The sequence below is a fragment of the Sylvia atricapilla genome, chromosome 14, assembly GCF_009819655.1.
Source record: "Sylvia atricapilla isolate bSylAtr1 chromosome 14, bSylAtr1.pri, whole genome shotgun sequence".
In the NCBI taxonomy this organism is placed as follows: domain Eukaryota; kingdom Metazoa; phylum Chordata; class Aves; order Passeriformes; family Sylviidae; genus Sylvia; species Sylvia atricapilla.
The window spans coordinates 4,886,823-4,910,792 of NC_089153.1; the positions used below are offsets into that span (position 1 = coordinate 4,886,823).

General features: G+C 41.8%; 1 protein-coding gene across 1 annotated transcript in view; it reads right to left on the reverse strand.

Annotated features, from left to right (window-relative positions):
* TENM2 (teneurin transmembrane protein 2) overlaps positions 1–9,935 on the reverse strand; it is a 126,136-nt gene extending 116,201 nt beyond the window's left edge. The window contains exon 1 of the mRNA XM_066329554.1: positions 9,824–9,935. Coding sequence (XP_066185651.1) covers positions 9,824–9,935 — 112 coding nt within the window. The remainder of the gene's footprint in view (positions 1–9,823) is intronic.
* Between the last annotated feature and the right edge of the window lie 14,035 nt (positions 9,936–23,970).

Below are 23,970 nucleotides of genomic sequence, written 5' to 3' on the forward strand. Positions count from 1 at the left end.
CATTCTTCAATGAACATCAACTGCATCTAACCTGCAAAAGGCTCCTTGTCACACTCTAAAGAACATTGTTCTTCAGGAGCAATATATCCAGAGCCAACCAGTCAAAGAAAAAGCTATTTCCAGGAATTGTTATTATTATCCAGTGCAGCAAATGTATAGAGCATGTGAATGGTAAGGCCACAATAGTCTCTGCTGGCAGTTACAGTTTCACTGGCTATTAAAGCAACTCCAAAACTCTCAATGGCTTTTGCTAATTATGCATATATTCTCTAGAATTCTAACTTTGTAAATAAATTTAATTCTAATGGAGGATCAAGTTTTAGTATTTCTGGATAAATTAAGCCTCAGCTTCCTTTGGATATCCAAAATACTGCTCTGTATTTCTCTCTGGGAAAGGGCATTTTTCAGGACTCAAGGATCCTCAAATACAACAATTAAGCTAAAATAATAAAATTTCAGCCATCAGGAGAACCAGAGTTACATTCATACTACTTCAGCATGCAAAGGTAAAAAAAATGTATTGGATGTCAGACTTCCCCCCCCCCCTCCCCCAAATACTAGAAGATCTTTCCTTTGTATTTCTGATCAAAATGTTGAAGTTATCATGGTGAAATAAAAGTTGGTAAACTGCAGATAAGATAATTAAATTTGCAGTTATTACTGAGCTTAGGGTCATGATTCAGGTTCCTAACTCTGAAATGATTCTGTTCAGTTTGATATTATCTTTGGAAGCATCCCCATAGATGCACTTTTATTTTGCTCTACAGCACCAATGACCTGGTATTTCTCCAAATCACTCCTCCTGGAACATCTTAGGAAAATCTCTTTGGGAAGCGAATTGTGACAGGGGTTCACCACAGCAGAGGATTTTAAGAGAGGTTAGATGATCAGCTCTCTCACAAGTGATTGAGATACATTTAACCTGCAGCACAGAATGGGGCAGATGGGTGACTCTTTTCAGTCTGTGTTTCTGTAGTGCAGCATGCTCCATACCCAGCCTGTGCCACATCTGCAAGGAACAGCTGCTGCCTCACCTCTGGCATGCTGAAAGGATCCTTTCCTTTTGCTTTTAAGAATTTAATTCATGACATCTTGCTTTTACGGAGCTACATTACAACGCTGTAATAACAAAATTCAGAAATGCTTGTAGTTATACTAAAATCTAGGTCTCATATTTGCTAGCTTAGCTAACAACTTATAAAGTTTTAAGTCCAACAAGATATCAATAAACTCTAAAGATTATTGAATCATGCTCTCATAAATTCCTCCTGAGTTACCCTTGCCTGTGTGAGACACAAAACCAGTGACAGCATCTTGGTTCTGCTCCCTGCTCTGACAATACCAGTGCACCTGGGTTGGTCTTGATCTTGCTGCTCTCAGATGCCTACTTGTAAAACAGAATTATTAACAATGACAGAATTATTGACAATTCTCACCTTGAAGATGAGGAAGGCAGAGCAGTAAATATAAATATTATAAGAGTTGTCTCAGCACTGGTCTCTTCATGCTCCTTCCTCCCCAGGATACAAATACAGAGAGGAAGTGCAAAGTAGATATGAGCACTGAATCTACCTTAGTTAATAGGCTAAAGTTTATTTTGTTTTAACCTGAAAAACAGACCATCTTTTCAGCTTTGCAATGCCTTTTTCTGCACTAACAGCTTCACTGGCAAACCCTGTCACTAGGGACTCAAGCTTTTTTTATAGCTCCTTTCAGTCCTCACCTCCTAATGCAGAGAATGTCTCATGCCACCTGACTCGCTCCCCTCCAGCTATTTTTAGAGGCTTTTCCGTTGGATGGACCACTGCAGATCACATTCAAAGAGCATCAACTGCATTTAAGTGAAGTTACAGATGTGACAAACTGACAAATCTCTGAAGAAAGACTAACCCAAACTATTCATACTGCTGTGAACAAATGAATCCCAAGATCAGTCTCTGTTGTAGGTGACTGTTGTAAAGTTCCATGTTTATGTCATAACCCCATAGATACTTGATTTTTCCCCCTGTCATTTTCTCTCTATAAACATCTACAAAAGAGTTTTAAAAGCATACTTCTTCATCTTACCCAGGGGAGCCATTTCAATCTCTCAGTCAAACATATATTCATCAACTAAATAACACTTATTCATTTAAACTGCTGTTTTATTTACCCAGCTGAATTACTATTTTGGCATATACATTTGAAAAGACTGTTTTAGCATTCAAGTGTATTTGCCTTTGAAGCTATCAGACAGGCAATCCATGACAACAGCAATGCAAACTCCTCCTGCTAAGTTGTCAGCAGGTCTCATCTGTGAGCTGGAGGTCAATTCAAGGTGGCAGTGGCTGGGACATGCCCAGTCAGCCTTTAATTTAACTGATGTCAAGCAGTGTCAGCTATGGAGGCAGAGCTGTATTTACACTGAAACCAGATATACTTGATTATTTATAACTACAGTATCCTACACTGTAGCTAAAATTAAAAATAAAAATGAAATCTGGCTACCAGCAGTGTCACACTACAGACATCACATTTAAACAGCAATTAACTGCAGTCCTGTGACTGTGTGCCTCTATCACGGGGATGACTGCAAATTGCATCTTGATAGCACTCTCGAAAAATATCTAGCAGAATAACCATTCCAACGGATCAGAAATTAACTACCAGGATAATGTGGAAAGCCTCAAATTAAATACAAAAAATAAATACCACCAGGACTGGTTAAATTCCCTTTACCTTCTTTTCCTGTAATTCTGTATTTCTTGTAAATCACTGCTACAGACACAGCTTACCTTACCTTTTTTATCCAGCTTATTTTTCTGTTGTTCTTTTTATATAGCCAGGGATTTTCACAGATGACTTGGAATTCTGAAGAAATTTATGGTACAGCTGTGTAAAGGGAACCATTCAATACAAAAACAGACTCCTCTGACTTTTTGCCAAAAATGACCGTGTGAGAATTACTATGGTTCTCCATGATAGTTTAACTTTTCTTCCTTAGGTAAATTTGCTACTTATATGACCAGACATGTCTTATTGTTCCGGAAAGACAAATAAAATAAAGTAGAAAATGTCCTTTCTATACAAACCTCTTCAGTGGAAAAATCAGTGCTATGCACTGTTACCACACTGACAACTCCCTATATGAACTTGCACTTCAAATTATCTACCATCACCTAAGTGCCCTAGGACTCAGGTGAGAACAGATTATTTCTGGAATGTGTACAATAGATTGACTGCTACTGCAAAACAAATTCCCTCAGCTGCAATGAGCTAAAAAAGCCAGGCAATGAGAGTTTGTCTGGAGGAGCTGCTGGGGCACATTTGAACTTCAACTCTGCTGCTGACGCTGAGGCACCAATGAGCTCTGCTTTGGGAGGCAAGAAGGAATGAAGCTTCTGAGGGTATGAGCTTTCAGAAGCCCAGGAAAACAGCTGCTGGTATAAAACCAAAACCTCAGGTTGTCTGGTCAGCATCCTAAATTTCTATTGTGGCAAGAGGAAAGATCTTCAAAGGGAGTGACTGCATAAGACCCCAGCTCTGGCTTAGCTGCAGCCAATCAATATGGCAGTGAAATGAAGCAGTTTGCTTTTACTAAAATATGACACACCTGATACACCTAAAAATTTAGGCACTTCTTCACATTCATGTGAGCATGGCTTCACAAGAGTCACTGCTTTCAGAATCAAAAGCCAATTATAACTGAAGTAAAATTAAGATCTGTTGGTTCATTGCATTTCACAAAGAGCAAATCCATACTAGTATGGATTTCTAAATCAGGGTAACAGTCATCTCTGATGGCATATACCAAACTTCATCACCTAACTCTGAACAGAGCAACTCATGCTATCACCATTAACACACCCACAAACCTAAAACTCCTCTTCTGCTGAATTTAGCAAAATCCTTTGCTTTTCTGAGACAGCCCTTGAGTCTGGTGTATTTTCAGAAGACCGTATCTTGAAGCCTTCATAGCCTCCATCTTAATAGTTCTGCTTGCTAACATGTTAATTAAGATCTACATTACATTAGCCACGTAACTACTTAATAAGATTAATCCACCTGGAAAATCATGGCTTGTCTTGATTAAACTGAAGGAAGGTAACAGGAGTGACATTTGAAACACATTGACTGTTATTCCATTTTGATCGCCTGCTTCAAAGCGTCTGACAGGAAATAGCAGAAACCGAGAGATTCATGTTGTTTACATTGTTAATGAGGGATGAGTTTATCTTGTACAAGACGACAGAGAGCTCCCTGCAGTGCTGGGTGGGTTTCAGCAGCAGCAGCACAGCCGGGGGTAGCACGGCTGCCTCAGGCAGTGAGTCAGGAGCTGCTCTGTTTGCATCTGACCCCCAGCTCATCCCTCTGTCAGGATGGCAGATCCTCGCATTCCGGAACTTTGTTACTCCTTTAGCATTGCCTGTGTGCTGCGTTGTTAATAAAATATCTTAACTATTAGGAAACAATTTGTGCACACCAAAATGTGACTCCCAGCTGCAGCATCTGGCAGAGCTCTCGACATCATTTGGAGAGAGCTGGAGACAACCTGTACGGCTCCACAGTGACTGCTGAGCTCAGCTTTCCACATCTATCCAAAGAAAATTTCTGCTACATCAGTAGAAATCTGCTTTTCCTCTCTCTCATCTCAAGCAAGTTAGATGGTGCCAATTTTAACAGCTAATTAAAACTTTCCTAGTTTCATTATTGACATTATATTTCCAATTCTGAATTTGGTATCTGGAAACAAGTGTCTTTCATGACACTTAAGTATTTTAATATTTAATAACTGTAATGTTTTTGGACAAAGTCTTTCTGAAATCCACAAACACTGTGGCAGACTTTGTGAAAGACCTCAAACTGAGCATGAACTTGGATCAGGTTGGTTCATCCAAAGAGAAACAAACCTTGGACTATGTAAGCATAAAAAAACAAATTCATATCAGCTTTTTCCAAATAGTCAGTGTATTTATTGTACCTAAAGTGATTTTTCCACAACTGTCCACAATTTTTTTTGGTGTCTTTTAAAATGAGAGGTTCTAGAATCAGAGATCACAATCTCTTCCTGTGTTTTTCAGCTTTTTAGAACATTGCTATAGCAAACAATCAAGAAAAAAACCCCACTAAATCCCAATTTTGAATTACTAGAAAATTTGCTAAATTTGTGAGCACATCAAAGACAATAGGTTCTAAACAAAAAAAAACCTGACACCAAAGCATTTTTTTATGCATTTTCAGCTAGGGTTAATTTGGATATTTCCACATAAATTGTAGGTTATCTTAAGTGTCCCTCTGAAAAGATTAAAGTTGAATTTATGGTATATTCTGTCAATTAGAAAGGAAACAGCACATAGTCACAGATTTTATGGAAATGTGTGTGTCTAGCCCACCACATAATTTTAAATGTAGAAAACTTTTGGCATAGATGAACAGAATTTAGGCACAGATAAATCTCATAAGGTCATCTATTTCACTTCTTTTTGAAAGAGCAATTATTCCCAAACATGCCTCTTTTCTTTTCCCCCTACTTTCCCCCTTAATTTAGATTTATCACACCCAAATTCAAACATTATCCTTATGTAACATAAGACATACATAAGAGATAAATGGGCTTCTTCCTCAGAAAGCTTTTTAAATGTCATTACAATCTATCTCATCCCAGTAGAAATTCCACAGCCATATCAATTTTGGGGGTTTTATGCACTATGAAGGAATACAGCCTTATAATCTGTATTAAGAAAGGAAATTTTGTCTCTTAATTTAAATCCCTAGTTGAACACAACTTTCACAGCATGGTGGACCTCACTTGTAGTTTTAAAGCAGCACTGAGGATTTTTCTGCCCATTGCACTTGCCTCCTGCTTTCAGACATACCCACTATTAGTGAGATGTAGTGTGTAATTACAAAAACCTGAAACTGTGTTATCTTAATAGTGAATTTTGTTTTCATTCAGATAGGAAAATGCAGCAATAAAGTAATTTACGTGCCTCTTAAATTGCAGTTTTATTATTTCCTACCAGAATTTAGTCTCTTAATAAGGGACAGGCAGATCAAATTGAATACCTGCTTCTTCTTCTTTTTTTTTTTTTTTTTTCCCTTTCAAATTGCTCTACTTTAAAATGCTTTGCTTGCTGAGTAGGCACAGCTTGTGTTTAAGTGGCCCTTCTCAGACTAGGGGTTAAAGGTTTCTTTGGGAGACCCATGTTTTGAAAAGAATGGCTTCATCCTGAGTTATGTCAATTATAGAAAGGTCACTCTCCACAGCCAGAGCCCTGAAATGGTTGTTGTGTTAAAAGCTGTCAGAGGCTTTCCTAAAAACTGCTGGGATAGCAATATTAACTTAGACGTAATAAAAAGAAAGATGAGTTAGAAAAACTTTTCACCCTTCCCAGCTCTAAGAATTTGTCTTTTCGATATTTCTTGCGTTCATCCAAACCTGTCATTCATTTATTCCACTGTGGAAGATTACTTGCCTAAATATTGTTCTTCCTCCTTCCCCCACGTTCTCAGCATTTCAGCAACCTTCTACAAAATGTCAGAAGAACAAGCAAACTTTTCCAACATGCTCTCAGGAAAGCTAACTGCAGCAATTTAAGACATAACCAGCAGTTCTGTCTCCTTGTCTCCTCTACAGGAGGTTACCACTCCCAAAACAGCATCTCAGCCTCTTCAAATGTGCAAAGCTAATTAGAGTGGGGCTGGGATAAACTGCCAGAATTTGCACTGAAGTGCCCCAGGCAGGGGAGCACATTCCAATTCTGCAGTCCTGCTACCCTGTATTTGCACAGAGATGGCAACAAAAAGCTGCAGGGAGGGAATTGGGAAAGGTGTTAAAGCCCTGCAGTTGTCTGCTAAATGACCATAATTGCCGACCTGAGCTCTTCAGGTTCCTGTCCAAAACCACAGGGTCTCTCACCTGTGCACAACCTGGAGGCAGTTCAGCAGCAATGCAAACATTCTGCCTTGCACTTAGGGATGTGCTGTTCATGCACTTTGACCTACAGCCAGTCAGAGATGAAAGCCAAACCAATGAACACTTGTCTAAAAATGTTCAGGTTTTTGGCACCATCAGGATGTAGGATTTCATGACAAGGAGGAAGTCAAAACTAGACCCTCCGTGGAAAGCATGGAGAAGCTGAGGTGCAGTAGCAGCACCATTGATTGAAAACAGAAGCAAATCCATAAAATGATCAAGCTCCTAAAAGAACAACTCAGTTTCCTTTCCCAGCTCTATTTTAACTGTCTTCCCAATATGAGTATCCTGTGTCAGCATTTGGTTTAACACTTGCTTTGGCAATTATCAAATTTAACATGAGCCACAAATCCTGAGCCTGGGACAGTGCTCAGCCTCTGAACAGAACTCATCTGACAAAAATCAAGAGCTCAGACTTCTCCTGTTCCAGTCTTGTCATCCACCATCCCAGCACACTAAAGCGTGGGAGGTGCTTTGTTTAATTGTAACATTCTGTTCTGCCTTCTCCCCACAATTTTTGTAATAACCAGAGAAGACCTTACTGTGATGCAGCAAAGAAAACCCCTGAACCTCACCAATAAAATGCATTCCATTTAAATGATTAAAATCCTTTCTGTGACATGTAACTTCTCTGTGTTTTTAACACGTTTTCACGACTTAAGAAAGTATTTCTTGTTCTAGGTTTTACTTATTTTTTCTTTCCACTGCCATGTCTTTGTCATCCTCCTCTAGAACACAGTTTTTCTTTAAGAGAAAAAAAACCCCATTTGTTGTCTAATTTCTCACATTAATATCACAGGACAGACTGTTTACCATGGGTCAAATTCTGCTGTCCTTGGTGTTTGCTATTACAATTCATAGGAGAAGGAAAAACCAGGGATGTGGTCCTGGCTGCAAGCCAGTTCTTGACTTCTCTCAAGCGCTACAATGCACTTCTACTAAATCAAGCAAGGGTCAGGTTGGAAAGGATCACAGTGGGTCATGTGGTCCAAGCCTCCTGCTCCAGCAGGCTCATCCCAGAGCACATGGCACAGGATTGTGCCCTGAAGGTTCTGAAATACCCCCAGTGAGGGAGTCTGGACAGTATGATCCAGTGCTTGGTCACTGCACAGGAGCTCTGCCTCACGTTCAGTGGAGCTTCCAGGGCATCAATTCCTGCCCGCTGCCTCCTGTTGTAGTGGCTGGAAGCACAGTGAAGAGCCTGGTCCATGCTCTGAGCCCTCCCTGCAGATATTTGCACAATGAACGAGGTCTCCTCCCAGGCCCCTCTCCAAGCTGAACGGCCCCAGCTCCCTCAGTCTCTGCTTTCTTTGAGATCTCTAAGCTATACCTGGAAAAAGAACACCAATAAACCCAGCACACTTCTGTGAGTGCTTCCCCAGCCCCTGCAGCAGCACAGCTTCATCAGTGATAAACCAGAAACCACAGGATCCAACACAAGCGCTGAGCACAGGGCTGGCCAGGGCATGCTGAGAGCCACGGGAGGGGATGGGCGGCATTTTGGGGTGGTTTGGCAGCATTTCGGGGCAGTTTGCAGGAGTTTGGTGGCATTTGGGGGCATTTTGATGCAATTTGTGGGGGTTCAGCAGCATTTTTGGGCCGTTTGTGGGAGTTTGGTGGCGTTTTGGGGCATTTGGGGTGTTTTGAGGCAGTTTGACAGTGGTTTTGGGCGATTTTGGGGGGTTCAGCAGCATTTTGGGGCTGTTTGGCAGCATTTTGAGGTAGCTCAACAGTGGTTTAGGGCAGTTTGTGGGGCTTCTGGTGGCATTTAGGGGAGGTTTTGACGGTGTTTTGGGGCAGTTTGTGGCAGTTCAGGTGGCATTTGGGGGTGGTTCCAGTGGTATTTTGGGCCAATTTGGGACGGTTCATGCGGCATTTTGGGGCTTTTTGGGGCAGTTCACGTGGCGTTTTGGGGCGTTTGGAACGGTTCATGCAGTGTTTTGGGGCGGTTCATGAGGTGTTTTGAGGTGGTTCATGCAGCGTTTTGGGGCTTTTTGGGGCAGTTCATGCCGCGTTTGGGGCGTTTTTGGAGCGGTTCATGAGGTGTTTCGGGCCGGTTCATGCCGCGTTTGGGGCGGTTTGGGGTTTTTTGGGGCAGTTCATGCGGCGTTTTGGGGTGTTTTGGGGCGGTTCATGCGGCGCTCGGGGCGGTTCATGAGGCGTTTTGGGGCGGTTCATGAGGCGTTTTGGGGCGGTTTTGGGCGCTCGGGGCGGTTCATGAGGCGTTTTGGGGCGTTTCAGGGCGTTTTTGGGCGCTCATGCGGCGCTCGGGGCGGTTCATGAGGCCTTTCGGGGCAGTTCATGAGGTGTTTCGGGGCGGTTCATGAGGCGTTTGGGGCAGTTCATGCGGCGTTTTGGGGTGTTTCGGGGCGGTTCATGAGGCGTTTTGGAGTGTTTTAGGGCAGTTCATGAGGCGTTTTGAGTCGTTCATGCAGCATTTTGGGGCGTTTTGGGGCGGTTCATGCCGTGTTTGCGGCAGTTCATGCGGCGTTTTGGGGCGGTTCATGAGGCGTTTTGGAGTGTTTTGGGGCAGTTCATGAGGTGTTTTGGGTCGTTCATGCAGCGTTTTGGGGCAGTTCATGCGGCGTTTTGGGGTGTTTTGGGGCGGTTCATGCCGCGTTCGGGGCAGTTCATGAGGCGTTTCGGGGCAGTTCATGAGGCGTTTTGGGGCGTTTCGGGGCGTTTTTGGGCGTTCATGCGGCGCTCGGGGCGGTTCATGAGGTGTTTCGGGGCGGTTCATGCCGCGTTTGGGGCGTTTCTGGGCGGTTCATGAGGCGTTTTGGGGCGTTTTGGGGCGTTTTGGGGCGCTGATGCGGCGCTCGCGGCGGCTCGCGGCCCTGGGCCGGTCGGGGCGCGGCGCGGACCCACCTCTGCCGGCAGGGGGCGCGGGCGGGCCGTCCTCGCCGGGCGGGCGCAGCCCGTTGTTGAAGGTCGGAGCCTCGGCCGGCTGCAGCTGCCAGTTCAGCCCCAGGAGATGCATGGCTGCGGACACAGGGGACACAGACACCGGTCAGCGCGGCCGCGGACACCCCGGAGCCCCGCGGGGCCGCCGCAGAGCCGCTCGGCTCGCCGGGATGGGGGGCGCTAAAAGCGGCGGCGGCAGCGGCACGAAAACGGCCCGATTCCCCCAGCCCACCCCCCGAAACGCCGCATAAACAAAAGCGAGCCCTGGTGATTCACACGCATCTGTCTGGCACCGATACAAAAGGCAATACAAATACAAATACTAAAGGCAAAATGCTCACGACTCCGGGCAGAGCCGCGCACCAACATCTCGGGAAACAAAGCACTTGCTGCAAGCACCAGCTCCGAGTTTAAATTATAGGTGGTAATTTATATGTTGATTATAAAATTGGCTTTAGCCCTATGTAAAGTGGTGACTTGGTAATGCAATTATTTTGTGTTTAGCACAACTTATTTAAATCAATACATTAGAGTAATAGAATCTCAGAACGGTTTGGGCTGAAAGCAACCTGGGAGATCACCCCGTTCCAATCCCCTGCCATGGGCAGGGACACCTCCCACTACACCAGGTTGCTCCAAGCCTTGTCCAACCTCACCTTGAACACTCCAGGGCTGGAGCATCCCCAGTTCATCTGGGCAACCCGTGCCAGGGCCACACCACTCTCACAGGGATGAATTTCTTCCCAACACCCAACCTTCCTATTCTCTTTCAGTGTGAAGCCATTATAGAGCCTCTATCTTCATTTTGTAGACTGAGCTTCCCTGACCAACCCAGGGCTGTGCCAAACCTTTCACCTCACAGTTTTTGGACGCCAAGGCCCGCACAGCCCCGGCAGGGAAGGTTTGCCTGCTCACAGCCACCCCAGGCTGGGTGTGCAGCCATCCCTGTGGCAGCCAGGTCGGTGTGGCCCCGTCAGAGGCTGGGCAGCTGCACCTGGAGCACGAGCTGAGCAGTGGGAGCAAGGCCAAGCAGCGCCCTGCACAAGCGCCTGAGTTATAGGCACTGTGGCAGGGCTAATTGAATAAGTCCTGTGCATAATGCATGAGACTTGACAGGTCTGAATCATTCAGCCAGTGGATTTATGTGCATCTTCACCTTGTATAAACACAGCTACCTGCGCACTCTCATTGCATTATCCCCATGGCACTCTCTGTGCAGAAGAGTGGTGAGGGATAAAGCCCACCAAGCTGCTTCTTTCCCTTTCTTTCCATCTTTCTGCTTACACAGGATGTATGTAAACATACATACCACGGAGAACAGCATTTCCAGTTATATCAAAAAGTGTTTGAGAGGATTCACTGTCCATTCGTGGGCAGGAAAAAAATATGATTATGGGCACCCTTAGAATTGTTCTCTTCTGAAGAGTCAGATCCAGACTATCAGATATTTTGCATGCAATCCAAAGTGATTGTAGTGGTCACAAATGGCCCAGCAGTGGCCACACACTAAGTGTTCAAAGAGTAAATGTTAGGGATAGGAGAGGCAAAACACTTCTCACAGAAACTGCCATTTACAGTGGGAGCTACCTATCAGAGGATCTCAGAATGCAGAGAATCCATTTAGATGTGACTGATTCCTATGTGCATTCCTAAGCCCCAAGAAAACAAAAAGCACCCCCCACCCCCAGAAGCCATCTATCCCAAGCCCTGGAAATCTCTCAGCATGCAATCTATGCAGAGTTTAACCTCTGTATTTTTGACAAAAGCAGCAGGGGAGCAAGATATCTTTCCAAAAACCATCTTCCCCTGGACATCCTATGGACTAAGCAGATGTCTAAGAATAGTAACTAAAATCAGGACACATTTTATGTGGAGAGGGTAGTTGCCAGATTTCATATTCATGTTGAATTTGCAAGTTTTGTTTTTATTATATCAAAATATCTCAAAACCAAACAAAAAAATGTCTTAAAGGCTCTGGTATGTTAAATACCAGGCATGAACCTGGAAAGGATATTTTGCAAAGAAACTATTCAAAATTTATTTCTGAAAATAGACAAGAAATTTATATGGGATCAAATGATTTATTCAATTACAACTTATTTGTCTTGCCAAAACAAACATTTTAAAAGGCTCTTCCCCTCTAATCTCAAGCAACCAATTTTTTTAAGTACGGCAAATGAAACTGAAAAATCATTCCCAAAGCTCAAACACCACCCAAATGCAGCTCATCCAAACTGCCCCCCTGGGCAGGGACAGCTGTGCCAGGGCTGGGACAGCAGAGGAGCAGCTCGGGGTGTGTTTGTGCTGTCAGCAATCCCCACACCCTGCACAGGCACCAGATTCAGCTGGACCAGCCCAGAAAGCCGAGAGTGCATAAAGATTAAGTCGATTTCAAAGCTCCACAATGCAAACAAGTCACAGAGGAGAATCAGACTTTTGTGTTTTATACTCTCAGTGTTGTCTATTCAAAGTTGCCATTTGTATTTTATTTTATTGTGAGCGTAACCATAAATGTAGGTCACTTGCAGAGATGAAAGCCTGCTGCTTCAAGTGTGAACCAGTCCTTACAACAGAGAGATAAAGAAATCATAACTAATAGTCTGTCCAGGAAAATTATAGTGGCTACCTTATAATTACCAGGTAAATTCAGACAAGGCATTATAAAAGATCTTATTAACATGGTATTAAAAAAACCCCTGTTATCCATCTGCTTCCAAGCACACCATGGTTTCATTAATAACCGTGTTTTAATCATGGATGTATGTTAGGTAGGAGCAATTAGAGCTCCTTCCTAACGGGGCAGGGATTTGCAGGTCTGCTCCATCCCTCGCGGAGACAGAATCTCCTGCACAGCTCACACGTCCATGAGGTGATGCACAAACTTCCACTAAGACAGCTGCAGTCACAAACACCAGGGACGTTCCCCTTGCACCAGGAGTGAGTGCAGGAAAGTGTGTCACAGGGGCCTGGGGGGAAAGCTCCGTGTCTGCACGGGCTGAGCAGAGCTGAGCAGCAGCCGAGCAGGGGGAACGAGGAGATGCCTCCTCTCTGCTGCTTCACAACGCCGTGAGATGGCAAATTTATATGATTAACCTTTCCTTCTGTTAATCAAACAAAATGCCTCCAGCAAAGGAATAAGTAGAAGCCCGTTTAATTAGAAATGGGGGGATCCACGCAGAAGTTGAGTGTGTGTGTCTCAGAGGAGAAATTTGGGCTAGTCAATTTGTGCCTGTTTGCTGGTTTTTTCTGCTTTTCTTTTCTAGTTTGAAACTGACTTTGTTTTATTTTTTTTTTCTTCCAACAACAATTTGTGTATCCACAAATTATATTTTGCAGAGCATTTATAGGTATTATGTTTTATGTGTTTGCTTTCCCCCCTCAACATTTAAACATATTTTCAAAGTTCTTATCTCTGTTACTTGATTTTCAAACACTGAGCTTGTCAGAATTTATAGGGTTGATTTAACACTAATATCTAGCAATTCAGAATATTGTATTTATATTCTCTAAACTACGAGAATTCAGAAACAATACATTTTGAAGGAAAACCTTTGAGATTTAGGTCGAAAATAATAATCAGCCTCTCACTCCCACTCTAGCACCATTTACTGAGAGAGAGTAAAAGCACCTGGAAGCTAAACCTGCATGCCCAGCAAGAACAAAAACAGAGACCTGGTTCATCACTCCAGGTGGCAGAGCTGCCAAGGATCAGTCTAAGACTTATATAAGATAGAGGTTGCTAGAGTGAATCACATATTGTTTTAAGAAGTCCCAAAAGGCACACAAAGCCACAGGAAATTGATAAAATTTACATGCAAATTATCTTGAAATTCTCTAAACCCAGCAGTTTAGTCCCCACAGTCCTCTTTCATTGGTCTTCTCTCATTCTGGCCATGGACCCAGTGCCCACTCAGTCAGAGTTTTCTCTAAAGGACAATGGTTTCCAAGCTCAGGAAGCTCTCTGTCTTGTCTTTGTGCTCTTGTCACTCTTGACCTTGTACTTTTAAAAGGAGAGACCTCTGGTGTCTTGTGAGCTGGAGATCTCCCAGCAGTACAGCTCAGTGTCTGCCAATAGGCAGAGCAGAAAGAGGATTTTCACTTATCCCTTTACTTGATGATATTCTTTCTCAAAGGGAGAAATGTGCAGACTAATGAGTCATCATTTCCCCCATTCCTACCGCATCTTCCCAGTTAGGGTCTGTAAAATACTCACTGCTGCTTGTTGGAAAATTCAGTATTTCCTAAGCAACTCAAAAAGATGGGAAGATTATACAATTGAACAGAATTAAGAATGTTTCCATAGTTTAATTTCCAAATTTCCAATTTCATGCCTAGTAACCCCTGAATTAACGTCATCCACAATGAGCCCATCAAACTGTGCCTTCACTTTGTCAGGATACATCCAGTGTTTGTCTGGAACAAGACAACCTCTTTTCACATGAACAAGAAATCACTCCATTGTATCACAAACAACATGAACAAACGTACACTAAAAGCACATTTGCTGTTTGAAGGCCACTGTGTTTGTTATAGGAGCAGAAATATTCAAAGTTTCCTTTCCATCCACTCATGAGGTGAACGATGATGCAACTCTTGCTATTTATTATGTAGTTTTCAGCAACATCTAATTAATTTCCAAGCCAGGTCTAATGAATCACAGACGTGACGAAACTAAAAGGTACCTAATAAATCTTATCATAATAATTTCATAGTATCTATATTCAAAGACCTATCTGCACACCTATTTTTTATATCATATGCTCTGAACATTGTTTTAATGCACCACAATATTTGTATGAAGCAAAAAATAATTAGTGTTTTGCACTTCTGGGTGCATATAGATGGGTATCCAAATAACCTGAAAAGAATAAATGTATTCCCCCCAAAATTGAAAAAAAATTAAACATTATTGCATGCTTACTTGTATTAAATCTTACTAAGCTGAGACTCATGGTCCTTTATTAGATACTATTTCTTAATCATGCAGCAGAACTTGAGGAATACCAAAAATTGATCTTACTGATCCCAATTATTATTCATAAAATAACAGTTACTTAAAAGATTAGAAACATAGTAATTTAAAGTTTTATTATTCCTCTGGAGAAAGAGGTTCAAGTTCAACCCAAGTCACAAGTGAAACGAGTGCATTAGGCCTATTCCCCAGTGATTACTTGCCCCCATTACAGAAAGAATGCACAATCCATCACAGCTGACAACCTCTCCTCAAGAGATGCCCGAGACAGGAATAGCAGAGGGCTGAAAGTCAGGGAAGAGCAATGGGGGAACTGCATGGGAAAAACTTGCCCAGTGCTGCAAACACTCCAGTTGACTCTAAGCAGGGCTTTCAGGGCTCTCTGCTGAGCAGTGTGGATTCTTGGTTGCTGTAAGAAGGGAAGTAAGAAGCCTTTCCCAGCTCCTCTCATATCTGAAGAGGTTGAAAGAGAGTCCACAAACTCACAAATGGTCAGAATTTGCTGAATTAAATCTCAGCTGAGATCCATACTTTGCTAATTTGCCTCACCATTAACAGGCACTGAACAGAGGGAAGGGAGGCTTTGTCAGACAGGCAGCACTGCACATGTTCCTTTATGTACAAGGTATGTCACAACCGGGGACAAAAATCTGTAAAAGTCCTCTGGGGACAATCTGTAAAAGTCCTCTCCCACAAAAACTGGACTTGGCAACACATATGCCAGACAAAGATTTCAATAAATCACAGATGATTTACAGAGACTGGCACCACCCTCTGCTCAATAATTTTGCTGGCCAGCCTTCAGCCACATTTGCAGCAGGAGCAGAACAAGCACTGTCAGGATGCAGCTGGGATGGGACAGGAGTCCTTGACAAGGGCTGAGGAAGGTGTGTCAAAGAAAGCTCACAATTATATTCATGCCCTTTCACATTCTGCTATTGGCAGAAAGGGACAGTGTCTCCAGGAGCTCTAACCTGCAATCCACTCGTTAAACATAGATTAAAGGGCTTGAAATATCATTATCAAAGAATGTGAGTCTTGCTACTTAAAAGGGGCAGTCTTAAAATAAACAACGTGAGCAAGTAGCACCTTTCCTTGCTAGAGAAACAATGACGTCTCTCCTAAAATTCAGAAGTGTCAGAACTTTCTATTCTTCCTTGAATACCTCGTGTGACTGTGACAAGGATGCCAGAGTTCTCCTGAGGGTATCCAAGAGATGTCACAGAAATTGATCACATTCCCACGCCTTTTTCTAAAACAAAACAAAAGCCACATGGCTTGCTGGGTGGACATCTGCCACTTTTGATGTATTATCTGCAGGAAAGTCTAAAGCACTGTTTTAAAAAGTCCAAATTCTATCATAGAAAACAGGCCATGCAGGGAAGGGGCACAGTCTGCTGCTGATAATGCATTATTCAAGAAGAGGCCTGACCGAGAACTGCACAAGGACATAAAGTAACTGAGTAACTGGGACAGAAATTGGCAGATGAAGTTCAAACCCGTAAAATAAAATATGCTGGAGAGGAGTAATTTTAACTCCACATATAAAACAATGACTTGTGAACTGATTAATATGAAACAGAAGGAAAATTTTGGGTTAGATGAAAATCTCAAGTCAAACACTGAATCATTATGGGAAGGGTAAACAAGTCAAGGAATACTGCTGGCTACCACCCCTCTTCTCAGAAAGCACCTAGAATGACCAGAAGTTAGAGAATGAGTAGGGCAAAGTACATGCATGATTTGTCCTTCTTACAGGATAACCTTTTTTGCGTGCTGGAGATGAATGAATAGATAACTTGAATTGTATCTGACCCCACACAGCTGCTGCTACACATACACAACACCCCAGAGTGTGTCCACTAATGCCAGCATTTCTTGAAGTGTTTGATACAAGTTGCTGCAGCGTGTCCCACTTCTCTACCCAGGCCTGGCAATCCAGGGAATGGTTGGTTCACTCATCACAGGCAAGCCCTGGGATTTTCAGGCCATAAAATGTTTCCTAGAAGCAGAATGATTTTAGGCAGAGAATGCAGCACATAAATGGCAATTGCTGTCATGCCACAACTTTTGCAGGTGTCTCAACCCAGTGCAGCTATTCATGATACAATGATAAATACTCTAAATAATAGCACAGCAGATTCAGTTATAATTATGAGAGATGCCTTTTCAAAATATTTTGTGGGAGATCTCAGGGACACAGCAGATAAGGATTTAATTTTTACAGGGTCAATAGCAGAGATCAAAGGTCAGCTAAAAAAAATGCATCATTGTCTGGACCACCAGTACTTGGGGTATTTATGAACTTATGGTTTAATATTAATGACTTAGAATCCTACAGAACTCATATAAAAACATTTGGATATATTCCTGATTATATTGATTCTTCTACTTGTGGCCATTCAATTGCTTGTAGGCAAGGTTAAAGTAGCATTTCAAAAATAGATCATTTGATGTAAATTTAATACTTCTTTTGTGAAATATATGCAAAATGTCCTGCTTATTGACTGTGACCATTGAAACTCCACAACAAATAGATGGCTTACTTTCAAGGTCATTCATTCTCAGCAATTCATCTTAATCATCAGGATGCTATTTGCTATGCACAACGTTTTTGTAATAAATTTAAATTAAAAGTTCATTTGGGAACTCCATGTAAAGCATGATCAAAATCCACAACTTCCAGAATTTACAGATACCACTATTTTCAATAAAACAATAGGCTTGCCTGTATTACACCTAGAGAGCAAAATAAAGACCCATTTTGCTGTCTTATTTATCCTGCCCATAACACTGAACCAGACCTCTCACTTCTCAGAGTCACTTTTTGCAGTTTACAGTGCTGAAAATGGAAAATTCCATTAACTATAATGGCACTGCTGCGTATTTTTATATCTTGCTGCGTGGTTTTTTTCCCACTTCTCTATCAATTGAATTAAGCTCATATTGTTACCCACATACAAGCTTCTGTATGTTACCCAGCCACAGGTTTATACTCTTGTTAATTGTGCCTGACATCTGCAATAGTTTTATACTTAAAATAACAACAACAACAGCAACATTTTGTAACTTTTGACACAGAAAGTGTATTTTCTGGCTTCAGGAGGAAAGCTGTGAGGACTGTTTATAAAAAATCAGCGTAAGGAATCTCAGGCTGCCATTGCTGCTGGCCTCCTCACTGCTGCAGGGAGAATCCAGCTCTGGGCTTCTCTCACCCAGAGCATTCCTAGAAACACAGACATGGGAAATGTGAATTCCAGCACCTAAATTTCTGGGACAGGAAGCAAGGGAAAGGAGGCAGACCCTCAGCTTTGGGCAGTTCTTGCTGTGGAGGAGGGATGAGCTCAGCATCAGCCGTGCTCCTTCCACTCACCAGGGAAAGGCAGGAACCATTGGAAAGCACAATGGAAAGGAGAGCTGACCTCACACTGTATTAAACATAAGAAAGGAATCCTTAGGCATAATTTCACCTTCAGCATGTCAACTTATTTTAGACAATAAACAGTTCAGAACGAGATGTTTGCTTTAAAGCACCCAGCCCAAGAAGCGTTTTATAGAAATACCATAAAGGATCTAGGAGTGACTGTGCTGTTGTCAGCAGCAGACAAACTTCTGCTAGGAATTAATTGCTTTCTTTTGAATAAATGTTATCAAAGATTGAAAAGGAGATGGAAGAAGGGCTATAAGATGCTTCATTGTCACTGAGTTCGCACAGAAGAAACAGAGGGACCCCAAAAAAGTTTGTTGTTTTTTTTTTTTTTTTCAAATTGATCACCCCCCTCCAAGCTGACTGATTTATTTCCCTGTGCACGTCAATAAACTGAATGGAATGGATTTTCAAAGCACAGCATGAAAGATATACCCACAAATCCCATTAGGAGTAATGTGATTTGTGTGCTTATCTGCCGTGCAATGCTTTGAAAGTTCATTCCTCTACTTCCATCTTCAGTTTTTCTACTTCCAAAAATAGTTGTAAAGCTTACACACACTCGCAGCTTCTTTGTGGGTAGGGAGAAGTGCAGGATGTGAAGATTTGGTGCCCAATTCCCAGGATAAAGCCAGGCCAGCAGAGTTCCAGCCCAGGAACACGAGCTGTACCCTGGGGGGTGTTTGTTCCCCAGTCCCCACGGTGATGGGACAGAAAGGATCCCTGGCTCAGGCCTCCACTTTGCTCCTTTCACTCCTCTTCACTGAAATGTTTTGATTTTGTGCCACTTTGAGCAATCTTTTTGTCACAAGAAGGGTAACAGCCCTGCGTGCTGCCTTCAGAATCTGGAATCTCATGACAAAGACCTTAAAAGAGAAGCAGAATACCATGCACTGCTCATTTATTCTCATGACAGGCCTTAGATTGTACAGAGCGCAGAGAACTGGCACACGATTAATCAGTTCCTGAGACTGTGGAACGTGAACTCGCTTCTCATGGCAATTTCAAGAGTCAAGGCTGCAATCTTTTTGGTCTTGCATCTGAACTAGATGACTGTAACTAATAAGAAAAGTGTATATATTTTTATTTCCCCAATACAGCATCTTTCAGCCTGGAGGATCCCGGATCACATGATTCCTTGCCAAAATACTGCCACTTTTGAAACAGGCTTAGAAGAGCAGAAAGGAATGCTCTTAACTCAAATTTGCTCTATTTTTGAGCAATTGTGAGCATTCAGAGTTAATACAAAACAAATTGAATCCAATTTTAATTTCACACCTAAAAGACACCATTATCATGAACAAAGTACCCAGCTTGTCTTTATTCTGTTTCCAAGAGGAGGAAGAACCTAGATGAGACTTGAAACTGGTGTTTCAAGGAATATAGACACAAATATACTCTTGAAAATCACTGAGGCCTGAAGTTACAAGAATTAAAATAACTGCTTTACTTTTAATACTGATCATAAACCTAAGGGATATCATGTCAAACATTTATTCAACTACGTTCATCTTCTGAAACTGCAACTGCTCTAATTTCTACAAACATGTTGAACAAGATTTTCATAATCTCACTGTTCCAAAGCATTCAGACCTTGACTCAACCTCTGTTAGCCACACTGCTAAGAGAATAGTTTTTACCTTTCTTACTCCTTTGCATACACTGAATGAAGTGAAACTGCATTATTATGAATGGCCAAATTTCTGTCCACAGTACAAAAAAGGTGTAATTACTAATCATAAAGTATATTCTTAATAGAAATGATACAGAACAGCTTAATTTATTAATTTACGGAATGATACAGAATAGCTTAATTTAATCACCTGATAAAATCACAATTTAAAACACTGCGTGAATGATAAAGTTTAAGGTTTTACTCTCTATGCAAAGTAATTATTGGAGTTAAAAGTTCATTACAAAGAGGAAAGAAATCCAAAGATGAAAAGAAAACATGATTTCTTCTCCCAAAGCCTCTAATTCATTTTCAACAGTATAAGCTGTTTATATTTCTTTCACAATGTGCTTCAAAAGGTGTATATATAAACCTAGCCTAAATCATATCTTGATACTGACATGAAGGCACAGATTATATTTGGCATCTATGCAGATTGAGACTTTCTATAAGCCTTGAAAGGCTGACATTATTAATGTATTGTGATTTAGACATCCTACTGAGCCAGAACAGAAACCTATGAAAATAAAATGTACAGATTTGATAAGTATCTTACATAGTCAATCACTTACAGCCTTGTAACTCATATTCCTTTGTGTGGGTTGCTTTTTTAGTGGTAATTTGGAAAGAAATAAGCAATTAAATATCAAATTGGACTTTAGTTATGTTTTGGAGATTTTTTTTTCCCATTGTCCTTACATGATTCCTGTTAATTATTTCCCATAATGGATTTACTGTAACTGTTTCCAGTCTCTTACCTTTCTGAAGTTTGCTTATGTGCAGAGGAAGAACAAGTTTTATAGCAGAATTTTATAGCTTTCAGAGACTAAAAGCTGGCCCTCTGGCATCTGTGCCTTCTCCTCTAGAACTGTAGAGCTGGTAAGGGAATACAAGCTGCAAGTGAAGACAGGATTTCTGTGTGATCACACCAGTATGGAAGCACATGAGGAAACAGTGAAGGGTTTCATGGTGCCAGGATTTTGATTTCAGATCACTGCCTTTTTGAAGTGCCAGAGTTGCAAGTTTTCAGACTACAGCAATGGACGTTTCACAAGGAATTCCTCTGTGTGTGTTGTGTTCATATATGATTATGAATTGCATCACCAAAACATCTGTCACACAATTTCATCAGCCAATACGGGAACAAGGACTTGCTTGTGCATCTGATGTCCCAAGAGACACCATGACAGCACACCAGAGTCTAAGTCCACTCCAAGCACTGTGCACCATGCATAATGGAAAATATTTTTAATTAATTTGGCCACCTACATCCTGATTAATATAAGGAAGATCATAATATACACTTATATATTAATATTTTTATTAATTTTGTTTATCTCTTATGTCTCACATTGCCTTGTAGAAGATGGGGTTTTAAGACTAGCTCAGTTTGATCTTCTTGGTGTACCAAAACTAATCACTGCAGAGATTGCAGAAATCACTGTACAGATGGAGCTGCTGTCCTCAACAGAAAAATGATGCCAGTTTAATGTACAGAGCATCTGATACCTGGTCACTTTAATGAAGTTTCTGTCTTGCATATGAAATGCTGCAGGAGCCTCTGCACTGTCTGAGGTCAGCAATGCAGAATGCTCCTCATCAGCCCATTTAGAGCTGGTTAAAATCAGGGCCCAGTAACCGAGGTCAAAATTGTCACTGACTTCAGTGGAGAGAGCTTCCTTCAGAACTCCTACCTAAAGTATTTGAGACTGTGAGTTTCATACCAGTGCCTGAAAAAACCAGTTTTCTACAGGCAACAGCAACACATCCCATCAAAACTCAATGGTTAAAACTGGAGGGTGAATTGGACATGAGCTCTAATGCAATAGCATATGCATCACTGTATACAAATAATTAAAGTAGCATAGAATAAAATACAAGCTAGATTACACACCCTCAGAAACCTTTGCCTTCAATTACACGCCCTTTGTGAGGCATAACTGAGTTAAGTGATTAATACAAGCATAATATATGTAACAACTTTACTTAGTATTACCAATAAAATAACCAGGAATTATCCTTCAAAGAGAAGATAACTCACACTACAAGGGGCCAAAAATAATATATATATGGTAGCTAGAACTACACACTGGTACTTCATTGCTAACACTCGAGTTCTGCTTCTTCATGTCTGTTACACCCAATTGGCTGGCAATCAAACCAGGATTATATATATTTTTTCCTCTGATGGATGAAACAGTAAATACTATATTTTAAAGAAACCCCCAAACCTAAACTATACTGAAAATCTATCTAGCATTTCAGCTTCACTCTTCACTATGAAATTTATTTTCCTTTTTTTTTTTCCCTTCAAGAATTTGCTTCAGCTTGAAAGCAGGTATCAAAGCAGATCTTCAGCATCTTAAAAGAAAAATGACTAGGAACTCCTCAGTGTCACTGTATCTGACAAGTTTCTGCAATGTATTTACCTTCTTCTTTCACTACCAACATTAAGAACACAAAAAGTACCACAGCTGAGATTTTCTTTCCTCATCCATCCCAATTTGGAAAAGATGCATTTGATTTTATGGTCTAATAGAGAAAATCTGCTTCTTCCTACTGGAAGTGGCTGTCCATACTAATTAGTGGAGAATAAAATACACACAACCTGTATTTTACTAGGATATAAACCAAAATGAAAATGAAGATACTACCTAACCTATTCATAAATCTTTAAAAAATCTCATCTTATCGGACAGCTTCAGAAAACCACAAACAACTCAAAACCAACCCTGAGGTAACATCTGCACCAATTTTCCCATTTAAATGTAATTTCAAAAATTTAATGACTACACTCTTTCAAAAATAACAATGGCATTATATGACTGGCATGTAAATGTAAGTCAGGATTGCTATCAGTTCATAAAATTATTTTAGAAATCTGTTGACATCCCATGGCTTTGCAGAGTTTACATGAACTGCACCTCCCACTTTGTTCTTAGAACCACTTTAGCATTTGCATTCAGGTCCTCACAGGTAAGTTGTGAGCCCAGATGCACAGTTACCAAGTTTCCACGCCTGTCCCATATGGTGGGACTTTACACAAAGGCACCTCTTTTCTCCTGGAGGTCCCCAGGCCTTTGGGACACTGCACTGTTCACAGAGGGCTGCAGAAATCCCACGGAAAAGCAGGAAAAGCTGCTCTCCCACTGTGCTGGCTGGAAGGCAGCACTGCCCAGTGCAGCAGGGATGGATGTGGAAGGATCAGACACAGCTCGGAACAATGGCACTGACTGCACAGTGCCAGCGAGCTCCGTGCTGCTGGATGCTTCAGAGCCAGACCTCTCAAGTTCTTTGAACCTTTGCTGAACCAATTTTGCATTTGAAATATTGTCAGAAGTTCTCTGCTCCATTTTTGCAAGCTAGACACAACACACTCCCCGGCTCCTGGCAGGGAACAGTGGAGGGACGGAGCGTGCAGGGGCTGAGCACTCTCATTGAAAAAACCAGGGGATGCTGCAGTAATTGTCCTGAGAGGCTAGAAAGGAAACAAGCCTCTATGCTGACAGCTTAGCTCAGCGTGAACTCTCATTTTTCACATGGAGCTAATTAAAAACTGAAATTAGTTAAATATGGAAATGACACTTGCAAGCACTTTAGCTGAATCCTGGCGAAATCCCTCTAGAGTGCTGAGACACTACCTGCTGCTTCAAAACTCCCCAACTGAATTTCACAGTTAAAAGGCTGAGCAAAGGGAAAGTTATTACAGAGATTTCCAATTCAAAATGTGCCTGTAAAATCCTAAATTAAATTTCATGGTAGCCCTTTCAATAACGAGGGACATACTGTGCAGTCCAACGATATGGTGCTCCAATAACGTCCCTGCGTGTATTCTCTGATTATCTCACCTTTAGGCACTGTGCTGGTTGTGCCAGCACTGTGATGCTCACGAGGATACCAGCATTACAATGCTACAAAGATAAGCCCTGTACTGCTGCTGAAGGAGTCATTTGGAAAGCGTGGATGCACGGCTCATAAAGGAATTACTTCCACTGTCTAACAGCAGAAATGTGAGAAAATTGGGACCCACCAACCAAAAT